General features: G+C 50.4%; 1 protein-coding gene across 6 annotated transcripts in view; it reads left to right on the top strand.

Moving 5' to 3' along the window:
* LOC109907093 (1-phosphatidylinositol 4,5-bisphosphate phosphodiesterase eta-2) overlaps positions 1–22,913 on the top strand; it is a 228,799-nt gene extending 205,886 nt beyond the window's left edge. For 3 of the 6 annotated variants that reach the window (XM_031794730.1, XM_031794731.1, XM_031794729.1), the window contains exons 18-22: positions 291–375; positions 2,186–2,332; positions 3,508–3,587; positions 13,013–13,397; positions 18,821–22,913. In XM_031794730.1, the coding sequence (XP_031650590.1) occupies positions 291–375; positions 2,186–2,332; positions 3,508–3,587; positions 13,013–13,397; positions 18,821–20,808 (2,685 nt within the window). In that variant the 3' untranslated portion in view covers positions 20,809–22,913. Of the gene's footprint in view, positions 1–290; positions 376–2,185; positions 2,333–3,507; positions 3,588–13,012; positions 13,398–17,812; positions 17,842–18,820 lie in introns of all 6 variants that reach the window. The other 3 variants (XR_004203738.1, XM_031794732.1, XM_031794733.1) reach the window with 3 other exon arrangements.
* The last annotated feature ends 3,686 nt before the right edge of the window (positions 22,914–26,599 follow it).

Here is a 26,599-nt window from a genome sequence, read left to right as displayed (position 1 = left end):
CCACATAATAATGTCCCCATCACAGGAGGCAGGTGAAGGGAGGGCCACATAATAATGTCCCCATCACAGGAGGCAGGTGAAGGGAGGGCCACATAATAATGGCTGGAATGGAATATTATCAACCACATGGAAAACATGTTTGTGTTCGATTCCATTTATTCCGTTCCAGACAATTACTGTAAGCCCATCCTCCCCAATTAAGGTGCCACCAGCCGCCCGTGGTCCCTATTACTGCTACTACTTGGTTTGGTGAAGCCTCTAAATTTTTCTCTGTCCATCTGCCTTGTCAGATTATCGACCCCTTTGTGGAGGTGGAGATCATTGGTCTACCAGTGGACTGCTGTAAGGAACAGACCAGGGTGGTGGATGACAATGGTGAGTATGTTTGAATAATACGTTGGCTAAATGTGTGTTGCACCAGCTACTATGTCTTATAGGTTGGGTTAAGTCATGGGTTCATTTTTGTGTGTCTTGTATAATTGAGGAGGTTAGCACCGGCATAGTGCACTGCTAGCACCACTTGGTCTCCAGACACACCATAACTGAATGATTTATGAGTGATGAGACTGGCTGTCTAACTCCTCTCTCTCCCACTCTCCTACTTTCCCTCCCACTCTCCTACTTTCCTTCCCACTCTCCTACTTTCCCTCCCTCTACTTTCCATTTATCCTACTCTCTCTCCCGCTCTCATACTCTCTCTTCCTCCCTCACTCCCCCTCTCTCCTACCTACCTCCCTCTCTCCTACCTCCCTCTCTCCTACTCTCTTCCCCACTCCCTCTCCCTCCTACTCTCCCTCCCTCTCTTCCCTACTCTTTCTCTCTTTTGCTCTCTCCTGCTCTTTCTCACTCTCTTTCTCTCTCCTATTTGTTCTCTCTCTCTCTCTCTCTCTCTCTCTCTCTCTCTCTCTCTCTCTCTCTCTCTCTCTCTCTCTCTCTCTCTCTCTCTCTCTCTCTCTCTCTCTCTCTTCTCTCTCTCTCTCTCTCTCTCCTGCTCTCTCTCTCCTGCTCTCTCTCTCCTGCTCTCTCTCTCTCCTGCTCTCTCTCGCGCTCTCTCCTGCTCTCTCCTGCTCTCTCTCCTGCTCTCTCCTGCTCTCTCTCGCGCTCTCTCCTGCTCTCTCTCGCTCTCTCTCCTGCTCTCTCTCTCGCGCTCTCTCCTGCTCTCTCTCTCGCGCTCTCTCCTGCTCTTTCACTCTCTGTTTTCTCTGTTTCTCTTTTTCTTTCCTACTCTCTCTATCGCTCTCATTCTCTCTCTCTCCTGCTCGCTCTTTCTCTTCTCTCTCCTACTCCTTTTCTCTTTTTCTCCTACGATTTTTCTTTCTCCCCTATGCCTTTTCTCTTTCTCTCCTACTCTTTCTCTCCTACTCTTCTCTCCTACTCTTTCTCTCCTACTCTCTTTCTCTCCTACTCTCTTTCTCTCCTACTCTCTTTCTCTCCTACTCTCTTTCTCTCCTACTCTTTCTCTCTCTCCTACTCTTTTCTCTCTCTCCTACTCTCTCTCTCTCTCCTACTCTTTCTCTCCTACTCTCTCTCTCGCTCTCTCTCTTTCTCTCCTACTCGCTCTCTCTCTTTCTCTCCTACTCGCTCTCTCTTTCTCTCCTACTCGCTCTCGCTTTCTCTCCTACTCGCTCTCTCTTTCTCTCCTACTCTTTCTCTCTCTCCTACTCTTTCTCTCTCTCCTACTCTCTCTCCTACTCTTTCTCTCTCTCCTACTCTTTCTCTCTCTCCTACTCTCTCTCCTACTCTTTCTCTCTCTCCTACTCTCTCTCCTACTCTTTCTCTCTCTCCTACTCTCTCTCCTACTCTTTCTCTCTCTCCTACTCTCTTTCTCTTTCTCTCCTACTCTTCTCTTTCTCTCCTACGCTCTCTCTCTTTCTCTCCTACGCTCTCTCTCTTTCTCTCCTACGCTCTCTCTCTTTCTCTCCTACGCTCTCTCTCTTTCTCTCCTACGCTCTCTCTCTTTCTCTCCTACGCTCTCTCTCTTTCTCTCCTACGCTCTCTCTCTTTCTCTCCTACTCGCTCTCTCTTTCTCTCCTACTCGCTCTCTCTTTCTCTCCCACTCTTTCCTACTCTTTCTCTTTCTCGCTCTCTCTCCTCCTCTTTCTTTTTTTTTGCCCATCTCAATCTATCTTTCTCTCTGTCTCTTTTTCTCTTCCTCGCTCACCTGTCCTCCCTCTCTCCTCTCCAGGCTTTAACCCCATGTGGGAGGAGACGCTGGTGTTCACACTGCACATGCCCGAGCTGGCGCTGGTACGTTTCCTGGTGTGGGACCATGACCCGATCGGCCAGGACTTCATTGGCCAGCGCACCATTGCCTTCAACAGCATGATACCAGGTGTCTACCTACATCCTCCTTCAATCCAGCACACCCCCAACCACTACTGTTTTGTTGTCGGACACTCAACTGGCCTGTTAGTATAGGGCAGGGATCATCCTACTCGATCTGTTAGTATAGGGCAGGGATCATCCTACTCGATCTGTTAGTATAGGGCAGGGATCATCCTACTCGATATGTTAGTATAGGGCAGGGATCATCCTACTCGATCTGTTAGTATAGGGCAGGGATCATCCTACTCGATCTGTTAGTATAGGGCAGGGATCATCCTACTCGATCTGTTAGTATATGGCAGGGATCACCCTACTCGATCTGTTAGTATAGGGCAGGGATCATCCTACTCGATCTGTTAGTATAGGGCCGGGATCATCCTACTCGATCTGTTAGTATAGGGCAGGGATCATCCTACTCGATCTGTTAGTATAGGGCAGGGATCATCCTACTCGATCTGTTAGTATAGGGCCGGGATCATCCTACTCGATCTGTTAGTATAGGGCAGGGATCATCCTACTCGATCTGTTAGTATAGGGCCGGGATCATCCTACTCGATCTGTTAGTATAGGGCAGGGATCATCCTACTAGATTCAGCCGCGGCCCGGGTTTTGTTTCTTGAGCGGCTGATCAGGGGACTGGAACATAATTACAAATCATTTGTAGACTGCAAATTGACCTCAAGAAGTCCAAACAGAGATAATATTTGACTGAAACATAATCATTTCAAACCTTGCTTACATGCAATATATCTTTCTATTACATGTGGGGATACTTTAGAACAGGTTTCCCAAAGTTTAATCACTTGGAGCTGATTAGCTGGTATCTTTTATGTCCAAATTCGACCACGGGCCGTCAGTAGGGTAACCCTGGTATAGGCTGTGTGTGTTAGTGTGTGTATATAGCTGTTAGCAGTTTGTACTATGTTTTGTACTGGGAACAGTTCAGTATGTGTGTTAGTTTATACTGTAGTTGTTAGTAGTGTTATGTTGTGAACTGGGAACAGTTTATGATTGTTGTGCTATTTGAAAACTTTTGAGGCCTTCTCTGATTTTAGTAGTGCTTCATGGTTCTTTCATTGGTCTTCTAACATAGAGTCCAGAGATATGAAACATTGTTCTGTTTGTTTCCATGTCGCTGGGCTCATTGTCATATTTTGTGTGTGTGCTTTTTTTTTAATGTAGGTTATCGCCACGTGTATTTGGAAGGTATGGAGGCGGCCTCCATCTTTGTTCACGTGTCTGTACATGACATCACTGGTAAGGTAGGTAGTAAGGGAAGTGACCATGGTATTTCACCCACAAGGCCTTTTTGTTTAGTATGCAAGCGTTTGTCCTGTTAATTGTAGCACTTTTTAATTGTGCGTCTCTCAATAATTTTACATTGGACTTCTAAAAAAATTATGAATAAATTAAAGTTCTGCTCCAAGTACTTTTCAACACAATAGTTCAGATAGAATTGAAGTGAGTTTTCCTCCTAGTCATCAACAGATGGTGGTTATTGAAAGGAAAAATAATCTCCATTGTTATACACATGAAGGATTGTTAAAGCTGGAAAATAAATATAATCATTGAAAAATCCATTCAATTAGGAGCTCCGTGTTAATTGCCCCGGTTGCAGCTCAATGGAGAATAATTAATCAGAGGTGCCTAATTAAGTAATGAAGTGTCCTTAGCAGCATCCAACCACGGCCCAGACAGCCCAGCTGTGTCATCTGCGTGTTACAGTTGAGTGGCAGCTGCTGCAGCCGCCACCGTTCTGACAATTAGCACGTTTAAATGGAGACGGATATAGATTACAGTCGCCTCAATAGTGATTATATTTTCTTCAAGCCAGATGCTACTCTCCCTATAGACAGGCAGTGATATGAACTTGTATTTATGATATAGGATTTTTAGATTACTGACTCAAGTCGCTCTAAATTGATGTTCAGTCGACTTTGGATAAATCTAATGTTGTTGGACTGTCGTAACATCTTGCATTGAACCAGAAAAGTTAATTGAATAGGTAATGGAAAACTGTAGGCACATTCTACTACAGTTTGCACTTATCCAAAGTGTTCTTACCGGGAGTCAATCAATGCACTTTGAATCAAATGAAACAATTGACTACTAGAGAACTGAACCCATTTCAATAGTCTGACTATCTACTAGAGCTCTGAAACCATATTCTATAGTCTCTCTACTAGAGAACTGAAACCATATTCTATAGTCTCTCCAATAGAGAACTGAAACCATCTTTGAATAGTCTGACTATCTACTAGAGAACTGAAGCCACCTTTCCATAGTCTATCTACTAGAGAACTAAAACCATCTTGCAATAGTCTATCTAATCTCAGCAAAAAAAGAAATGTCCTCTCACTGTCAACTGCGTTTATTTTCAGCAAATGTGTAAATATTTGTATGAAAATAAGATTCAACAACAGACATAAACTGAACGAGTTCCACAGACATGTGACTAACAAACATGGAACAAAGGGGGGGGGGGGTAAAAATCAAAAGTAACAGTCAGTACCTTATGTGGCCACCAGCTGCATTAAGTACTGCAGTGCATCTCCTCCTCATGGACTGCACCAGATTTGCCAGTTCTTGCTGTGAGATGTTACCCCAGTCTTTCACCAAGGCACCTGCAAGTTCCCGGACATTTCTGGGGGGAACGGCCCTAGCCCTCACCCTCCGATCCAACAGGTCCCAGACGTGCTCTATGGGATTGAGATCCGGGCTCTTCACTGGCCATTGCAGAACACTGACATTCCTGTCTTGCAGGAAATCACACACAGAATGAGCAGTATGGCTGTTGGCATTGTCATGCTAGAGGGTCATGTCAGGATGAGCCTGCAGGAAGGGTACCACATGAGGGAGGAGGATGTGTTCCCTGTAACGCACAGCATTTAGATTGCCTGCAATGACAACAAGCTCAGTCCGATGATGCTGTGACACCCCAGTAAAGACCATGACAGACCCTCCACCTCCAAATCGATCCCGCTCCAGAGTACAGGCCTCGGTGTAACGCTCATTCCTTCAATGATAAATGCGAATCCGATCATCACTCCTGGTGAGACAAAACCGCAACTCGTCTGTAAAGAGCACTTTTTGCCAGTCCTGTCTGGTCCAGCGATGGTGGGTTTGTGCCCATAGGCGACGTTGTTGCCGGTGATATCTGGTGAGGACCTGACTTACAACAGGCCTACAAGCCCTCAGTCCAGCCTCACTCAGCCTATTGTAGACAGTCTGAGCACTGATGGAGGGATTGTGTGTTCCTGGTGTAACTCGGGCAGTTGTTGTTGCCATCCTGTACCTGTCCCACAGGTGTGATGTTCGGATGTACTGATCCTGTGCAGGTGTTGTTACACGTGGTCTGCCACTGCGAGGACAATCAGCTGTCTGTCCTGTCTCCCTGTAGCGCTGTCTTAGGCGTCTCACAATACGGACATTGCAATTTTTTGCCCTGGCCACATCTGCAGTCCTCATGCCTCCCTGCAGCATGCCTAAGGCACATTCACGGAGATGAGCAGGGACCCTGGGCATCTTGCTTTTGGTGTTTTTCAGAGTCAGTAGAAAGGCCTCTTGTGTCCTAAGTTTTCATAACTGACTTTAATTGCCTACTGTCACTAAGCTGTTAGTGTCTTAATTAACAACCGTTTCACAGGTCCATGTTCATTAATTGTTTATGGTTCATTGAACAAGCAGGGAAACTGTGTTTTAAACCCTTTACAATGAAGATCTGTGAAGTTATTTTGATTTTTACCAATTATCTTTGAAGGACAGTGTCGTTTATTTTTTTTGCTGAGTTTACTAGAGAACTTAAACCATCTTCGATAGTCTATCTACTAGAGAACTTGTCATTATTCTTTTATTTCTATACTGCATTCTCTTGTCTCTGTCATCAACACATACTGTAATGACCACACTGTTGTTCATCTTCCTGTTTCCAGATCTCTTTGTCTGCTTTGACTGTTTGTGTATCTATTTGCTGTACTCTCCCTCACTTCCCGCTCTCTCGTCTCACTCTCCCTTCTCTCTCTAATTCTCTCGCCCTCCCTCTCGCTCTCTCTTCTTTCTCTCTTCCCTCTCTCGCTCTCTCTTCCCTCTCTCGCTCTCTCTCTCGTTCTTTCTCTCGTTCTCTCCTTTCTGTGATTTCAGTTGAACCCCCTTTGTCCAAACGCTGCTTTTAGAGGCAGAAAATTGTTAGGAGTCCTGAAGGCGCCACTCTGAACCCAGGTGTAGTGAAATCCAGTCAGCACCCTGCATGTGCCACATGCCCCTTCCCTGCCACCCCAGTGATTTCGCCCATCTGCACCCGCAAGGCAATAACGTCCGCCCGTTAGAGCTAACTCATGCCGAACATGAGTTGCGAACATGATTGTGACAGCTTGACTCGTCAGTATCCTCCATCGACCCAAAGTAGATCCAATGTCACTAACATGCGCCGGAGGGAGAGAGAGGGACACAATACCTGGGGCTAGGGGTATTTTATCCATACTCAGGAGATTCCCAGCATGGAGCACTGCAGGGTTATACAGAATTAAGAGAAAAATACACGTGTTAACGCCGTAAAACATGTACTTTGTCAGACTTGCCCGGATCTTGCAGGAGGGGGCGGGGGGGGGGTACGAAACTGCGTGTTTGTGCTATTAGTCGGTTGGCATCACATGTACTGTCATGCCTTGGGCACTCAGTCTTGGTGTAATTCCACTTGGATCTACTTGATGACATTGGGTTGCTGCACGTCATGTGCTGAAAGGCAAAGCATTTTGAAATGAACAGACACACACACACACACACACACCAGTCATCATGGTGGTCTCAGTGCAAAGGGTGTCACAGCAGGTAACCCAGTGTTGATTCGATTGGTGAATGTCAAATTATGATCTCCATCTCTACATCCCACCTCCCCTCACTCTGTACATGGTGATCTCCCCTCACATTGTACATGGTGACCCTCCCCTCACTCTGTTCATGGTGACCCTGCCCTCTCTGTACATGGTGACCTCCCCTCACATTGTACATGGTGACCCCCCCCCCCCCCCCCCCCCACATTGGACATGGTGACCTCCCCTCACATTGTACATGGTGACCCCCCCCCCCCCCCACATTGGACATGGTGACCCTGCCCTCTCTGTACATGGTGACCCCCCCCACCACATTGCACATGGTGACCTCCCCTCACATTGTACATGGTGACCTCCCCTCACATTGTACATGGTGACCCTGCCCTCTCTGTACATGGTGACCCCCCCACCACATTGCACATGGTGACCTCCCCTCACATTGTACATGGTGACCTCCCCTCACATTGTACATGGTGACCCTCCCCCTCTCACTCTGTACATGGTGACCCTCCCCTCTCACTCTGTACATGGTGACCCTCCCCCTCTCACTCTGTAGATGGTGACCCTCCCCCTCTCACTCTGTACATGGTGACCCTCCCCTCTCACTCTGTACATGGTGACCCTCCCCCTCTCAGTACATGATGACCCCCCCCTCTCTGTACATGGTGACCCCCCCCCCTCTCTGTACATGGTGAGCCCACCTCTCTGTACATGGTGACCCCCCCCCCTCTCTGTACATGGTGACCCTCCCCCTCTCTGTACATGGTGACCCTCCCCCTCTCTGTACATGGTGACCCTCCCCTCTCTGTACATGGTGACCCTCCCCCTCTCTGTACATGGTGACCCTCCCCCTCTCTGTACATGGTGACCCTCCCCCTCTCACTCTGTACATGGTGACCCTCCCCCTCTCTGTACATGGGGACCCTCCCCTCTCACTCTGTACATGGGGACCCTCCCCCTCTCTGTACATGGTGACCCTCCCCCTCTCTGTACATGGTGACCTCCCCGTCTCTGTACATGGTGACCCCCCCCCTCTCTGTACATGGTGACCCTCCCCCTCTCTGTACATGGTGACCTACCCCTCTCTGTACATGGTGACCCCCCCCTCTCTGTACATGGTGACCCCCCCCCCCCCTCTGTACATGGTGACCCTCCTCCTCTCTGTACATGGTGACCTCCCCCTCTCTGTACATGGTGACCCCCCCCCTCTCTGTACCTGGTGCCCCCCCCCCTCTCTGTACATGGTGACACCCCCCCCCCCCTCTCTGTACATGGTGACACCCCCCCCCCTCTGTACATGGTGACCCTCCCCCTCTCTGTACATGGTGACCCCCCCCTCTCTGTACATGGTGACCCTCCCCTCTCTGTACATGGTGACCCTCCCCTCTCTGTACATGGTGCCCCTCCCCCTCTCTGTACATGGTGACCCTCCCCCTCTCTGTACATGGTGACCCTCCCCCTCTCTGTACATGGTGACCCTCCCCCTCTCTGTACATGGTGACCCTCCCCCTCTCTGTACATGGTGACCCTCCCCTCTCACTCTGTACATGGTGACCCTCCCCCTCTCTGTACATGGTGACCCTCCCCCTCTCTGTACATGGTGACCCTCCCCTCTCACTCTGTACATGGTGACCCTCCCCTCTCACTCTGTACATGGGGACCCTCCCCTCACACTCTGTACATGGTGACCCCCCCCCCCTCTCTGTACATGGTGACCCCCCCCTCTCTGTACATGGTGACCCCCCCCTCTCTGTACATGGTGACCCCCCCTCTCTGTACATGGTGACCCCCCCCCCTCTCTGTACATGGTGACCCTCCCCCCTCTCTGTACATGGTGACCCTCCCCCCTCTCTGTACATGGTGACCCTCCCCCCTCTCTGTACATGGTGACCCTCCCCCCTCTGTACATGGTGACCCCTCCCCCCCTCTCTCTCTGTACATGGTGACCCCCCCCTCTCTCTCTGTACATGGTGACCCTCCCCCTCTCACTCTGTACATGTTGACCCTCCCCCTTTCTGTACATGTTGACCCTCCCCCTCTCACTCTGTACATGGTGACCCCCCCCCCCTCTCACTCTGTACATGGTGACCCTCCCCCTCTCACTCTGTACATGGTGACCCCCCCCTCTCACTCTGTACATGGTGACCCTCCCCCTCTCAGTACATGGGGACCCTCCCCTCTCACTCTGTACATGGGGACCCCACCCTCTCTGTACATGGTGACCCCCTCTCACTCTGTACATGGGGACCCCACCCTCTCTGTACATGGGGACCCCCCCCCCCTCTCTGTACATGGTGACCCCCCCCCCTCTCTGTACATGGTGACCCCCCCCCCCCTCTGTACATGGTGACCCTCCCCCCTCTGTACATGGTGACCCTCCCCCTCTCACTCTGTACATGGTGACCCCTCCCCCCCTCTCTCTGTGTACATGGTGACCCCCCCTCTCTCTCTGTACATGGTGACCCCCCCCTCTCTCTCTGTACATGGTGACCCCCCCCTCTCTCTCTGTACATGGTGACCCCCCCCTCTCTCTCTGTACATGGTGACCCCCCCCTCTCTCTCTGTACATGGTGACCCCCCCCTCTCTCTCTGTACATGGTGACCCCCCCCTCTCTCTCTGTACATGGTGACCCCCCCCCTCTCTGTACATGGTGACCCCCCCCCCTCTGTACATGGTGACCCCCCCCCCTCTCTCTGTACATTGGGACCCTCCCCTCTCACTCTGTACATGGTGACCCTCCCCCTCTCACTCTGTACATGGTGACCCCCCCCCTCTGTACATAATGACCCTCCCCCTCCCTGTACATGGTGACCCTCCCCCTATCTCTCTGTACATGGTGACCCTCCCCCTCTCTCTCTGTACATGGTGACCCTCCCCCTCTCTGTACATGGTGACCCCCCCCTCTCTCTGTACATGGTGACCCTCCCCTCTCTGTACATGGTGACCCTCCCCTCTCTGTACATGGTGACCCTCCCCTCTCACTCTGTACATGGTGACCCCCCCCCCTCTGTACATGGTGAACCCCTCCCCTCTCACTCTGTACATGGTGACCCTCCCCCCTCTGTACATGGTGACCCCTCCCCCCCTCTCTCTCTGTACATGGTGACCCTCCCCCTCTCACTCTGTACATGGTGACCCTCCCCCTCTCACTCTGTACATGTTGACCCTCCCCCTTTCTGTACATGTTGACCCTCCCCCTCTCACTCTGTACATGGTGACCCCCCCCCTCTCACTCTGTACATGGTGACCCCCCCCCCTCTCACTCTGTACATGGGGACCCCACCCTCTCTGTACATGGGGACCCCCCCCCCCTCTCTGTACATGGTGACCCCCCCCCCTCTCTGTACATGGTGACCCCCCCCCTCTGTACATGGTGACCCTCCCCCCTCTGTACATGGTGACCCTCCCCCTCTCACTCTGTACATGGTGACCCCTCCCCCCCTCTCTCTCTGTACATGGTGACCCCCCCCTCTCTCTCTGTACATGGTGACCCCCCCCCTCTCTCTCTGTACATGGTGACCCCCCCCCCTCTCTCTCTCTGTACATGGTGACCCCCCCCCCTCTCTCTCTCTGTACATGGTGACCCTCCCCCTCTCTGTACATGGTGACCCCCCCCCCCTCTGTACATGGTGACCCCCCCCCCCTCTCTCTGTACATTGGGACCCTCCCCTCTCACTCTGTACATGGTGACCCTCCCCCTCTCACTCTGTACATGGTGACCCCCCCCCTCTCTGTACATAATGACCCTCCCCCTCCCTGTACATGGTGAGCCTCCCCCTCTCTCTCTGTACATGGTGACCCTCCCCCTCTCTCTCTGTACATAATGACCCTCCCCCTCCCTGTACATGGTGACCCCCCCCCTCTCTCTCTGTACATGGTGACCCCCCCCCCCCTCTCTCTCTGTACATGGTGACCCTCCCCCTCTCTGTACATGGTGACCCTCCCCCTCTCTGTACATGGTGACCCCCCCCCCTCTCTGTACATGGTGACCCCCCCCCCCTCTGTACATGGTGACCCTCCCCCTCTCTCTCTGTACATGGTGACCCTCCCCCTCTCTCTCTGTTCATAATGACCCTCCCCCTCTCTGTACATAATGACCCTCCCCCTCTCTGTACATGGTGACCCTCCCCCCTCTCTGTACATTGTGACCCTCCCCTCTCTGTACATGGTGACCCTCCCCTCTCACTCTGTACATGGTGACCCCCCCCCCCCCCTCTGTACATGGTGACCCCCCCCCCCCTCTGTACATGGTGAACCCCCCCCCTCTCACTCTGTACATGGTGACCCTCCCCCTCTCACTCTGCACATGGTGACCCTCCCCCTCTCACTCTGTACATGGTGACCCTCCCCCTCTCACTCTGTACATGGTGACCCCCCCCTCTCTGTACATGGTGACCCTCCCCTCTCTGTACATGGTGACCCTCCCCTCTCTGTACATGGTGACCCTCCCCCTCTCAGTACATGGTGACCCTCCCCCTCTCAGTACATGGTGACCCCCCCTCTCTGTACATGGTGACCCCCCCCTCTGTACATGGTGACCCCTCCCCCCCTCACTCTGTACATGGTGACCCTCCCCCCCTCACTCTGTACATTGTGACCCCCCCCCCTCTCTCTGTACATGGTGACCCCCCCCTCTCTGTACATGGTGACCCTCCCCTCTCTGTACATGGTGACCCTCCCCTCTCTGTACATGGTGACCCTCCCCCTCTCAGTACATGGTGACCCTCCCCCTCTCAGTACATGGTGACCCCCCCTCTCTGTACATGGTGACCCCCCCCCCCCTCTGTACATGGTGACCCCTCCCCCCCTCACTCTGTACATGGTGACCCTCCCCCCCCCTCACTCTGTACATTGTGACCCCCCCCCCTCTCTCTGTACATGGTGACCCCTCCCCCCTCACTCTGTACATGGTGACCCCCCCTCTGTACATGGTGACCCCTCCCCCCCTCACTCTGTACATGGTGACCCCCCCCTCTGTACATGATGACCCCCCCCCCTCTCTGTACATGGTGACCCCCCTCACTCTGTACATGGTGACCCCCCCCTCTCTGTACATGGTGACCCTCCCCTCTCTGTACATGGTGACCCTCCCCCTCTCAGTACATGGTGACCCTCCCCCCCTCACTCTGTACATGGTGACCCTCCCCCCCTCACTCTGTACATTGTGACCCCCCCCCCTCTCTCTGTACATGGTGACCCCTCCCCCCTCACTCTGTACATGGTGACCCCCCCTCTGTACATGGTGACCCCTCCCCCCCTCACTCTGTACATGGTGACCCCCCCCTCTGTACATGATGACCCCCCCTCTCTGTACATGGTGACCCCCCCCTCTCTCTGTACATGGTGACCCTCCCCCTCTCTGTACATGGTGACCCTCCCCCTCTCACTCTGTACATGGTGACCTTCCCCCTCTCACTCTGTACATGGTGACCCCCCCCTCACTCTGTACATGGTGACCCTCCCCCTCTCACTCTGTACATGGTGACCCTCCCCCTCTCACTCTGTACATGGTGACCCTCCCCCTCTCACTCTGTACATGGTGACCCCCCCCTCTCACTCTGTACATGGTGACCTTCCCCCTCTCACTCTGTACATGGTGACCTTCCCCCTCTCACTCTGTACATGGTGACCCCCCCCTCTCACTCTGTACATGGTGACCCCCCCCCCTCTCACTCTGTACATGGTGACCCCCCCCCTCTCACTCTGTACATGGTGACCCCCCCCCCCCTCTCACTCTGTACATGGTGACCCCCCCCCTCTGTACATGGTGACCCCCCCCCTCTCTGTCAGTACTGTATGTCCAGGTAAATGCTTATTGTGAACCAGTTCATGATGTTGGTTTGTCTCTTGTTCTCAGGGCAAGGTGTCCAGCGGCATCAAAGGGCTGTTTCACAGAAACCCAAAGCAGACTTCTCTCGACAGCCATGCTGCTGCACAGCTTAGCCATAAGCACACGTTCGGCGCCCACCTGCTGCGCCGCACGGCCAGCGCGCCCACCAAGGTCCTGCCCAAGGTCAAGGAGGGTTTCCCCGAGATCGCCACCGACACCAAAGACTACCGCTCAGAAGGCACCAGCGAGGACCGGGAGTTAGAGGACAGCCCCCTCATTGCCTCCTCCCAGCCCCCGCTGCTCCATCAGGGCACCTGGGACAACACGGCCGCCGTTGCCCCTGCCGCATCACGCCAAGGCACCAACAGGCACCATGGCACCAACGAGGCTTTCCACCCCGACGAGGGCAAAGGTAAGGGCTCACCTCGCTTCCGCCGATATTCCTTGAGCGAGCCCCTAAAGCAGGTCAATCGGCTGCGCTGCCACGACTCCCTGAATGAGAAACATGGAGTGTTTGCCCGCGTGGCCCTCAACAGCAGTGGCATGATGGGGGTCTCCTCCAACTGCATGATCTGTGTTATTAGCTCTAAGGAAAGCCCAGAGGAGAAGGAGTTCAAGGATGAGGAGAAATGGGGTGAGAGGACCAAGGTGTGGACAGAGAGGCCTGAGAGAGCCTTCCGCTGTCCCACTCCCTTCAGGCAGGTTCAACCCGAGCGAGCCAAAGCCCAAACCACAGGCCCTGGCCGCAGCCCAGCCTGATGAGTCCCTGGCCCAGGCCAAGCCCAGAGCTGAGGCCCTGCCCCTGTTCCAGCCCCAGGCGTTCTTCCGACCTATCCCCTTTCCCAGGTCCCGAGCCAGAGCCCATCAAACTCTGGACACCTGTCCCACTGAGGCTCCCCCTGACTCCACTGAGGCTCCCCCTGACTCCACTGAGGCTCCCCCTGACTCCACTGAGGCTCCCCCTGACTCCACTGAGGCTCCCCCTGACTCCACTGAGGCTCCCCCTGACTCCACTGAGGCTCCCCCTGACTCCACTGAGGCTCCCCCTGACTCCACTGAGGCTCCCCCTGACTCCACTGAGGCTCCCCCTGACTCCACTGAGGCTCCCCCTGACTCCACTGAGGCTCCCCCTGACTCCACTGAGGCTCCCCCTGACTCCACTGAGGCTCCCCCTGACTCCACTGAGGCTCCCCCTGACTCCACTGAGGCTCCCCCTGACTCCACTGAGGCTCCCCCTGAGGCTCCCCCTGACCCCACTGAGGTTCCCCCTGAGGCTCCCCCTGACCCCACTGAGGTTCCCCCTGAGGCTCCCCCTGACCCCACTGAGGCTCACCCTGACCCCACTGAGGCTCACCCTGACCCCGCCGAGAGGAACGCCTGCTCTTGCATCATGCCCCACCGGCGCTTCCCCTCCCCTCCTACCTCCCCGCTTGCGACGCTCACCCCCGACTGCCGGAGCGGCGCCCCGCTGCCCAACTACGGCAGTGCTTGCGGCCCGGCCCCTGGCACTACCATCAGCAGCTCCGACTGTGGCAGCTTGTCGCTCGGCGACAGTTGCAGCAGCTGCGAGAGCCTGGGGAGCCTCGAGCTGGCTCCTACGCTGCCTCCGCGAGGGGTTCTTGACAGCGGCAGGCTCGCCGTGGGCACCCTGCAGCGTGAGATGAACCTCCTCTTTGCTCAGAAGATGGACGAGCTGCACAGTAAATGCCCCATGTTCTTTGCCAGGAAGGTGGAGCTGCCATTGCAGTGCCCACAGTAGTACCCATTGAGGTGTTTTAGAAGCACCCACAGCAGTCCCTTACAGTTGCCATAGTGAGCACATGTGCAGTGCTGATCCCCTAGTAATAAGCCATGTGCTGTGAGCAGTACCCCCAGAAGACCCACTCTTCAGAGAGCTGATGTCTATGGGTTTATAATGTAGTCTAGAACCCAGGTCCCCTCACTAATCAAACTCACCCTTTTGTCTGGACCTCCGGTTCTTCCACCAATCAAAAGTTACCTTTAGTGTTCTAGACCTCCGGTTCTTCCACCAATCAAAAGTTACCGTTAGTGTTCTAGACCTCCGGTTCCCTCACCACTCAGTCACCCTTTTGTGTCCAGACCAACTCTGGACCTCAGTTCCACTGCTTTTTCTCTACATTGTCCCCCTCTGACCAAGGCGTGGACAGGGCTGATTTAGACCTGGGACACCGGCTGGATGCAATTATTTATCAGGTAGAACAGAAAACCAGCAGGCTCCAGACCTCGTAGAGTCAGAGTTGAAGAACACTCATCCCCTCACCAATCAAATTTGACTTTAGCTCATTAGCACATAAATTCCCACTAACTACCCATCGTTACTAGAATTTATAACCTCAATGGTACTAAAAGACATAATTGTAATAATGAGTAGCAAACTAGTAATGAGTTGTTAGAAAAATATTTCATAATTTTGTGCCAAACAGATAAAAGTAGAGCAAGGAAAAGAAAATATACCAAATAATGAGAGATTCACTATTCTATGGAAAGTACACCACCTTGTTTGACTGAAGGCCCCATATCACTCTAGAACTCAACCCTTTGGTAACAATGAACATTAAACATCTCCCCCAAAAGTGAAAGAGCCAAACCATCATATGACTTGACCCGGGGGGAGCCCTCCAACTCTCCTGGTCCAAACCCTGATGAACATCAGCTGTTCTCTCAACCCCTGCTCACCCAGACTTAGTATCTCCCACTCAGTGCAATACATCAAAGGAAATCACAAGTTGGATCATTTTTGGGGGGGGATTTATGGCGATGTTACAATGAAGGATGTTCACCATACATTTAGCACAATGTATTTCTATTCTATTACTATTCTATTATAATATTTCTCTACTTTTCTCTTTAAACTCAGCTTCAGCTGCTACCCTTTCACTTAACACAGGCTCTCTTGTGTTACGGTCTGTAATTAGTTTGTGGTAAGTTGTACTGTCTTTTCACAGCACAGTATACAGCACAGTATACTTCTGTTGTAGACATAGTTTTTTAAATAGTTTAGAAACGTGATATTTGTGAAGTTTATCGTTTTGCCCTTATAATGAAGTAGTATTCTGATACGTTATCAATTTTCGCAAATGACTCTACGCACTCTTGTTTCAGCCCTCTCCTCTGCACTGTTCCCTCTGCTAACCTCCTTGTTTCAGCCCTCTCCTCTGCACTGTTCCCTCTGCTAACCTCCTTGTTTCAGCCCTCTCCTCTGCACTGTTCCCTCTGCTAACCTCCTTGTTTCAGCCCTCTCCTCTGCACTGTTCCCTCTGCTAACCTCCTTGTTTCAGCCCTCTCCTCTGCACTGTTCCCTCTGCTAACCTCCTTGTTTCAGCCCTCTCCTCTGCACTGTTCCCTCTGCTAACCTCCTTGTTTCAGCCCTCTCCTCTGCAATGTTCCCTCTGCTAACCTCCTTTGTTCTGTCCCTCTCTCTGCACTGTTCCCTCTGCTAACCTCCTTTGTTATGTCCCTCTCTCTGCACTGTTCCCTCTGCTAACCTCCTTTGTTCTGTCCCTCTCTCTGCACTGTTCTCTCTGCTAACCTCCTTTGTTCTGTCCCTCTCTCTGCACTGTTCTCTCTGCTAACCTCCTTTGTTCTGTCCCTCTCTCTGCACTGTTCTCTCTGCTAACCTCCTTTGTTCTGTCCCTCTCTCTGCACTGTTCCCTCTGCTAACCTCCTTTGTTCTGTCCCTCTCTCTGCACTGTTCCCTCTGCTAACCTCCTTTGTTCTGATCCTCTCTCTGCACTGTTCTCTCTGCTAACTTCCTTTGTTCTGTCCCTCTCTCTGCACTGTTCTCTCTCCTTCATCCAGTTGTGCTAACCTCCTTTGTTCTGTCCCTCTCTCTGCACTGTTCCCTCTGCAAACCTCCTTTGTTCTGTCCCTCTCTGCACTGTTCTCTCTGCTAACCTCCTTTGTTCTGTCCCTCTCTCTGCACTGTTCCCTCTGCTAAACTCCTTTGTTCTGATCCTCTCTCTGCACTGTTCTCTCTGCTAACTTCCTTTGTTCTGTCCCTCTCTCTGCACTGTTCTCTCTCCTTCATCCAGTTGTGCTAACCACCTTTGTTCTGTCCCTCTCTCTGCACTGTTCCCTCTGCTAACCTCCTTTGTTCTGTCCCTCTCTCTGCACTGTTCCCTCTGCTAACCTCCTTTGTTCTGTCCCTCTCTCTGCTAACCTCCTTTGTTCTGTCCCTCTCTCTGCTAACCTCCTTTGTTCTGTCCCCCTCTCTGCACTGTTCTCTCTGCTAACCTCCTTTGTTCTGTCCCTCTCTCTGCACTGTTCCCTCTGCTAAACTCCTTTGTTCTGTCCCTCTCTCTGCGCTGTTCCCTCTGCTAACCTCCTTTGTTCTGATCCTTTCTCTGCGCTGTTCCCTCTGCTAACCTCCTTTGTTCTGTCCCTCTCTCTGCGCTGTTCTCTCTGCTAACCTCCTTTGTTCTGTCCCTCTCTCTGCACTGTTCCCTCTGCTAACCTCCTTAGTTCTGTCCCTCTCTCTGCACTGTTCCCTCTGCTAACCTCCTTAGTTCTGTCCCTCTCTCTGCACTGTTCCCTCTGCTAACCTCCTTTGTTCTGATCCTCTCTCTGCACTGTTCTCTCTGCTAACTTCCTTTGTTCTGTCCCTCTCTCTGCACTGTTCTCTCTGCTAACTTCCTTTGTTCTGTCTCTCTCTCTGCACTGTTCCCTCTGCTAACCTCCTTTGTTCTGATCCTCTCTCTGCACTGTTCTCTCTGCTAACTTCCTTTGTTCTGTCCCTCTCTCTGCACTGTTCCCTCTGCTAACCTCCTTTGTTCTGTCCCTCTCTCTGCACGCTCTCTCTGTTCCTAGTGCAGAATTGAGGGGATGACAATAGCCAGGTAAGGAGAACCCTTGAATGTCTGCACCCTCACCCACTGTTTTCTGCTCATTCCCTGTGACTGTCTTCATAACCCTCCTTCACCCAGTCTCTGTAAGCACCGTGTACGCAGACTGGATCAGGGACTAAGGTACCTCCTTGTTACCTGAACGGTACCTGAACCCCTCTAATAATAAACACTTGTTTTTAGATTTCCGTTGCAAAACGTGTTTGCTACGTTACGCACTAATTAATAGAGTCACAGATGGGGGGGTTTAACAACACACTTTGTACTGTGTTTTAGGGCAAGCATGTCGAGGTTGAGCTAGGGACACAGATTTCACCAGAATGATTTGACTGTGTTTTGGGGCACATGGAGTCTCACTTGTGTGAATCATCATTTCCACTCATAACTACACTGCTGGTAATTCCCATTCCATTGTTGTCGTTTTCTGTTTTCAGCTCAGAACCGTCCTGATCATCAGTGGATGAACGCACTTCATCAGAATGAATATGGGTCATTTAGGCATCTATCCATCAAGGTCCCATTTTAGGGCTCTATATGAGTCTTTATAGTTTAAACGTTACAGATTCCCTGGTTTGTAGAACTGTAAAGGTGATTTCAGATTGAGATGACAGAGGCAGCGTTTTACCGTAAATACGCTCTCCGCTAAAGCGGGAACATTGCCTTTTTAAAAATGTCAATCATGCTGTAAAGCCGAACTTCCGGGATACTGATTGAACCCATAAGCATATGTTGAATTGCAGTTATGTTTAGTGTGAAACATTATATTTGTGTATATGCTGTGTGCATCAAAAGACCCACATGATGATACTATACGTACCTGTCCCTGCCCAACCTGGCCAGGAAGAGCCTCACCTGTCTGAGCAACGGAACCTCCCCGGCTGACATTGCAGTAACCATTTTGACTGTTGATAATGAATGTAGTCCTGTGCTTACACATCTGGTGCTCCTCTTCTCTCTCCCCCCCCCCCCCCAGACCCTTCCACAGTGCAGACACCAGCTCCCCCTATTCGACTGCTCGCACCAATCGCTGATGAACTGGAGGACCGCCATCTCACTCACTCCTCTTCCACTCCAGCAGACCACTCATCCACACGTCACTCCCCACCTCCACCGCTCCCTATATCCACAGCAATCACCATCTTCACCTCATCCCCGGCTTCTAAGAGTGAGGCGGACAGTCCCGTTAACGGTAGGGGGGAGGAGGGTCCCGTTAACGGTAGGGGGGAGGAGGGTCCCATTAACGGTAGGGGGGAGAAGGGTCCCGTTAACGGTAGGGGGGAGGAGGGTCCCGTTAACGGTAGGGGGGAGGAGGGTCCCGTTAACGGTAGGGGGGAGGAGGGTCCCGTTAACGGTAGGGGGGAGGAGGGTCCCGTTAACGGTAGGGGGGAGGAGGGTCCCGTTAACGGTAGGGGGGAGGAGGGTCCCGTTAACGGTAGGGGGGAGGAGGGTCCCGTTAACGGTAGGGGGGAGGAGGGTCCCGTTAACGGTAGGGGGGACAACAAGAGACCGCCTGCCCTTCACAGGACTACCTCGGCCCCTGTGACACATGACCCCAAAGACCTGAAACCCTCACAGTACAGCGGAGACCCCCGGGTCGATGATGGCACCTCGTCACCAGTGGGGCACTCTCCATGCCGAGTGGAAGCACCGTATACTCAGTCAGGCCACACAAAGGACGATGCTGAACTCAAGACTGAGCTAAGTGCAAAGTCCCCTGTTCCTCTCCCCGACCCCTCTGTAGACGCCAGCCCTCTGAAAGTCCAGGCCCTGAGAGCTCTGTTTGGCAGCAGCCCATTGAACACGCCTGTCAGAAGGACCAAAATGGAGGGCCACGTGCAGGCGGTGGCTGGGGGGCAGCAGCAGTCATCAGCCATGCCAGAGGTGTGCACCGACGCCACCCTGAATGACCGGCTGTGGAGCAAGCTGGAGCCCAAGCCAGGCAGCCACAGAGACAGCGTGTCCTCATCCTCCAGCATATCGTCCAACGACACTGTCATTGACCTGTCCCTGCCCAATCTGGCCAGGAAGAGCCTCACCTGTCAGAGCAACGGAACCTCCCCGGGCGACATCTTTCCGGACCCACCCTCCTGGGTCAACCGGCCACACTCTGCCATAGCCTCCTTCGAGACACTGCAGGTCAGCAAGAGCAAGTCCAACCCCAACCTCCTGCAGGGCCACCTGGGGGAACCAGAAGACGAACTGCAACCCAGGCCCCTTGGCGCCCACAGGGAGCCTCCAGTGGACTCACCCAGCAGAATAACCCAGAGGAGGCACACCTGGAGCCGCCTCTACATGGAAGGGCTGAAGCATTCCTCCCCCCCAGCCAAGAAGCCCTCTGCTGCCGCAACCAGCCCCCAGGATACCGTGGCCTCTATGTCTAAGAGCCTGGGGGACTTGACCTCAGATGACATTGCCTGCAACTTTGACAGCAAGTACCGCAGCATCACCCGCAGCTTCATCATTAGGCCTTCCCGGAACGACCTGCGGCAGGGTTACCCTAACCATAATCCCCAGAGGCCCCGGCTGCCCAGCGACCTAACTGAGCAGCTGAGGAGGCTGACGGATGTGGAGCCCCTGAAGGCTCGCGACTTTGCCCCCCAGGTGCGCCAGGGGCCCCTGGAGGAGCCTCAGGAGGAGCCCCCACTACGGAGGACGTCGTCCCGGAGCCAGAGCAGGGTGCGCTACATCGCCAACAGGGCCAAGCAGGCCCAAGAGAGGCAGAGGCTGCAGTGTCTCAACCAGTCCCACCCTGCTACTGGCGCTGCTAACGCTAGCATTAGCGGTGGCGGTAGCCCCATGGAGGAGCGGGGGAACCCGGAGGGGGCGTGCTGCGTAGCCCGGAGCCCCTGCGCTAGCCTGGATCTGCTGAGCCAGCTCAGCACCCCAGGGCCCCCCAACAGACAGTCCCAGACCTCCCTAAACTCTGACAACAACGAGGTCTTTTTCATGCTCAAGCTCTGAGAATCAGACTCCTTTTGGAACTGAGCGTGAGAGAGACATAGAAGCATAACTCATTTAAAATTCCATCCAGCTTTCCAGGAAGGTAAATTGTAATTTTTAAAGGAATGACATTCTGTATATCTTGACAGGATGTATTTTTAAATGTATTTAATCAAGGAGAATCATTCTACTTCCAGACAGTCACAAGCAGTTTTTCTCTGATAAATGTGTTCAGTAACTCACATTAACTATGAACACCTATACACAGCAAATGCCTAGCAGGTCACAAAAGATGGACTAGTCATTTTTACCACAATGGTCACAACAAACACCAGATAATTGCTCAGAAATAATAGAAACAGCAATGAGTTGTATAATGAAAGCATCCTTTACCAATACACTCATTTGTTTGCACCAAATGAGGAACGGTGGAATGTGATTGGATAAGCAATGCCTGCCTGACTGTCTAGGTACACAGTGACTTCCATGTTTGTATATGCCGGACTGTCTAGGTACACAGTGACTTCCATGTTTGTATATGCCGGACTGTCTAGGTACACAGTGACTTCCATGTTTGTATATGCCGGACTGTCTAGGTACACAGTGACTTCCATGTTTGTATATGCCTGACTGTCTAGGTACACAGTGACTTCCATGTTTGTATATGCCTGACTGTCTAGGTACACAGTGACTTCCATGTTTGTATATGCCTGACTGTCTAGGTACACAGTGACTTCCATGTTTGTATATGCCTGACTGTCTAGGTACACAATGACGGCCCATGTTTGTATATGCCTGACTGTCTAGGTACACAGTGACGGCCCATGTTTGTATATGCCCGACTGTCTAGGTACACAGTGACGGCCCATGTTTGTATATGCCTGACTGTCTAGGTACACAGTGACGGCCCATGTTTGTATATGCCTGACTGTCTAGGTTCAAAGACTTATGTTTCGAGTATTCATTGTGAGTTGAGCTGATCCTAAAGTAGCAATAGACGACCATTAGTGGAGTTTTACTATTATAAAACCCTTTTTAAACTTCAAATTTTAACAATATGTATATACTGTACTTTTAAAATGTGTAGAGATGTTTTTTTTAAAATATATTTATTGAGCCAGTAGTTCTGAAAGTAGCGCTCATGAGACAAAACTGGTCCTCGAAAATTGCGTACTACGACACGTGCAGGTATGTGCATCACATCTTAGCTTTCTCTGCTCTGCTTTGTGTGTATCTTGCTAGCTGTCACTCAAACGGCAAGGGGCTGAAGCTCATTGGCTTGAACTTGAATTGCTAGGGGGCTGACCCATGTGGGGGAAAATTTAGGGAAAATGGCACCTCTCACCTTCCAGCTTTCAAACTAGAGATTCCGTGGCTAATTTGAGGTTAGACAGTAATTATTCTCATAGATTCTGCATGTATGATTTACATGTTGACACATCCAGCCCAAAGCGGGAGGTTTATAAAATACTTACTAGTCGCCAAAGTTCTTGAGCATGTCTTTGAATTGAATAATAATCTGCGTTAACTCATTATATATCACCAGTAGCCCAGCCATGTGCTAGAAATATTTGTAAACAATTTAAACAAGTGTAATATATTGCAGATTATGGATTTTAAAAAAAGATTGTTGTTTAGTCAGTGTCATTGTTTAGTCAATGAGTCTTTACTGAAAAGGATAAGAGTAAATGGCAACAATAATTATTTTTCCTAAAAAGTCTTAAATCCAACTTTATACATTTTGTGAGTACAGTGAAGTGTGATTTGAGTGAGCTGCCAGTGATTTGGAAAGCTGTACCATACAAGTTATTCTACTTAAAGACCCCTGCTACCTGTTTTTTATTTGACTGCATGTTTTTTAAACACTTATGTACGTCTCTCTTATTTTATTATACAAAAAAAAAGGTTTTTATATGGGGAACTGATTTGTCGACGACTTCTTGTCTTGCTCAGTGTTCAGGCTGTTGAAGGATGATTGGTTACACTGTCTTGACCCTCGTTTCCAAGCATGTTTATTTGTTCTGTACAGTTTGCACTGCCATGCCAGTTCTCCGCAAAACTTTAGGAACAATATTGAAGTAAAAAACAGATGTAATTATGAACTGAATAAATCTCTCTTGTATATTTAACAAGCTTATTTTGTTAATTCAACGTCGCACTCTTGTCTCAGTGTTTGGGCCGGAGATTTATATTCCAACAAAATGGGAAGCCTGTTGAACTTATCCCTACAGAAGTTGCCATGGTTGTGCCATGTAGAGCGTTGGGCCAAATCAAATCAAAATGTATTTGTCACATGTGCCGAATACAGCAGGTGTAGACCTTACAGTGAATTGCTTACTTACAATACAAAAGCCAAAAGCCAGAGAAAATGCAGAGCACCAAATGCAAATAAATGACTAAAAATCAAACGTCCATTAAATCACACATGTAAGATACCAAATTAAAGATACACGTGTTGTGAATCCAGCCGACATGTCAGATTTCAAAAAGGCTTTTCGGCGAAAGCAAACGATGCTATTATCTGAGGATAGCACCTCCGTAAACAGAGAGAGAGAAGCGTATTTCAACCCTACAAAACGTAGAAATAAAAATATAAATCATGCCTTACCTTTGACAAGCTTCTTCTGTTGGCACTCCAATATGTCCCATAAACATCACAAATGGTCCTTTTGTTCGATAATTCCGTCGATATACATCCAAAATGTCCATTTATTTGGTGCATTTGATCCAGAAAAACACCGGTTCCAACTTCCCAACGTGACTACAAAATATCTCAAAAGTTACCTGTAAAATTTGCCAAAACTTTTCAAACAACTTTTTTAATACAACTTTAGGTATTTTTTTAAAGTAAATAATCGATAAAATTGAAGACTGGATGATCAGTGTTCAATACAGGGAGAAAACAAACTGACGCTACCTTTCTGGTCACGCGCCTCTATCTAACAGTACACTTCAAGTGACCCTCGTTTTGAACAGGGCTACTTCATTACACAAAGGAAAAACCTCAACCAATTTCTGAAGACTAGTGACATCCAGTGGAAGCGGTAGGAACTGCATGAAGGTCCCTCAGAAATCTGGATTCCCAATGAAACCTATTGAAAAGAGTGACCTAAAATGGTTTCCTGAATGGTTTTTCCTCAGGGTTTCGCCTGCTAAATAAATTCTGTTATACTCACAGACATGATTCAAACAGTCTTAGAAACGTCAGTGTTTTCTATTCAAATCTACTAATAATATGCATATCTTGTCTTCTGGGGATGAGTAGCAGGCAGTTTAATTTGGGCATGCATTTCATCCGGACGTGAAAATACTGCCCCCTGTCACCAAGAAGTTTTAACCAACAATGCTTTAAGAATTAGAAAAAAAACTTTAAGTAACAAATGATTAAAGAGCAGCAGTAAATAACAATAGCGGGGCTATATACAGGGGGTACCGGCACAGTCGAGGTGTTGTTGATGGATCGAATCCCTGAGCTGACAATGTAAAAATCTGTCGTTCTGCCCCTGAGCAAGGCAGTTTAACCCACTGTTCCCCAGGCTCCGAAGACGTGGATGCTGATTATGGAAGCCCCCCCCCCCTCCCCAGGTTAAATGCGGAAGATGCATTTCAGTTGAATACATTGTTGGACAACTGACTAGGTATCCCCCTTTCCCCATGTAAAAGTGCTCGGTGTTGGCAAGGTGGCTTCGCTAGCTGCCATAATGATGGACTGCCTGCCTGCCTGGACTGTGTTGACCAACCACCACTTCTCCCAACCTCATTATGAACTGCCTGCCTGGACTGTGTTGACCAACCATTACCTATCCCAACCTCATTGGCGTAGTTCATCACACTCCCTGATGGGGAGAAATGTTCCAGAACAATGACTCGGTCCACAATACATGCCCAATATATCATAAAAAATAAACGTCATCCTTTCTATTACATTTGCCACCCCAAGATTTTGGAAGATAAAATGTGGTCGTCACACTTGAACTGAACTACAACTTTTAAGGCTTAAAGCTCATAAACCTCTGAAGACCTTCAAAAGACGTAATCCAGGAACTAATGCCTTGCTTGCTAAAGGGTGAGAAACAGGTTATGCTACATATGGCAAAGCACCAGAAGCATAGTGTTTAGACGGTTAAAGCCTCGCTTATACTTTCGCTCTACTGACCTGTCACTCAACGGACAACAGTCGACCATCAACATTTTTATTTGTCTGGCGTTGCCAAGGCAACGGACACCTCTGGTGGAACTGTTGGCTATAGCCAGGCCGCTTATTTTGTACTGGGAAAGGCTTCACAAAAGACTGCTTCATTAGGATTCCAAGGGCACTTCGACTCCCCTCTTCAAACCGTATTTATCAAGTCGGTTGGCCATGGTTCAATCTGGAGCCCTTTTGAGTCACCACTGAACTGAGGGAATGATGGTGTCACCGGGGCTTGAATGCCTCACACCAAACTCCAACCCCCCATAACTCTGAGCTCACAGCTTTTGGATTTCTCTGGAAGAAATTGAGATGTATGGAATTAAGTAAATAAAGTTTGTAAGACTGAACTCCTCTATGACTTCACCTTCTGTTGCCAGAGTCCCAGGCGTTCTTCCAAAGTATACAACATGAAAAAGATGAGTTAATTGCCCTGTGTTAATCTCTTTAGTTAATTTGAACGGGCTGCTTGGGTACATAATAAGTACTTCTCTGATTATTGAATAGTGCAGTAATTCAAGTCTCTTGGATGTTGTCAAGGGGATTAACATGAACTAACCAAACAAGCTAACTCTGCCCAATACCAAAATAAACAGGTTGAACCTTCATTCAGCTCTTTACCAATGAACTTCTAGGACAGAAAAAACAACTTGTTACCGCATCAAGATTTTTTAGATGTGTTATTCTGCACCAACTCTGACCACTTCCTCAAAATAATTATTCTACAAGCAGATATCTCTCCCTCTCTAGCACGGTTCTTCTGCAAACAACTCCTTTTAGGGTTAGCTTCAAGAATAGGACACTTGTTTTCAGTGACCACATATCTTCCCTCTGGTTCCAACCTCCTGATGATTCCCAAAGGATTCGGAAATCTGCCCCTCATTGCGCCACTCTTCCCCCCCTGATTTCTGGGAACAGTATCTGTTCCATTGGCTGCCAACAAGGCAGGATGAGAGGGACTCTTGTGTAACCTGACAAAAACAAGCCTTGCCATCCTGATATGCATCATTCTAAGCTGCTAGTGTGCACCAATCCAAGACTCATAGCCTGTAGTTCCAAATAAGAGAACCAGTCACAGTGGCCTGCTGCTTGGTTGAGTTGATGTGATCACTTTGTACCGACTGGATTGATTCTACAGATAATAGACCTACAGTTATTACTGGATTTGTTACACATGGACTTAAATAGGGAGATGTTGGGGGCTCTCTCTTATGTAACCTGGCAACATGCCTATCCATCTGGATTGTTACACATTCAAATCAAATGTATTTATAAAGCCCTTCTTACATCAGCTGATATCTCAAAGTGCTGTACAGAAACCCAGCCTAAAACCCCAAACAGCAAGCAATGCAGGTGTAGAAGCACGGTGGCTAGGAAAAACTCCCTAGAAAGGCCAAAACCTAGGAAGAAACCTAGAGAGGAACCAGGCTATAAGGGGTGGCCAGTCCTCTTCTGGCTGTGCCGGGTAGAGATTATAACAGAACATGGCCAAGATGTTCAAATGTTCATAAATGACCAGCATGGTCAAATAATAATCACAGTAGTTGTCGAGGGTGAAACAAGTCAGCACCTCAGGAGTAAATGTCAGTTGGCTTTTCATAGCCGATCATTAAGAGTATCTCT

This window comes from Oncorhynchus kisutch, linkage group LG17 (genome assembly GCF_002021735.2).
Source record: "Oncorhynchus kisutch isolate 150728-3 linkage group LG17, Okis_V2, whole genome shotgun sequence".
NCBI lineage: Eukaryota > Metazoa > Chordata > Actinopteri > Salmoniformes > Salmonidae > Oncorhynchus > Oncorhynchus kisutch.
Note: the sequence above shows the minus strand (reverse complement) of the source record. Positions and strands in the feature narration are given on the sequence as shown.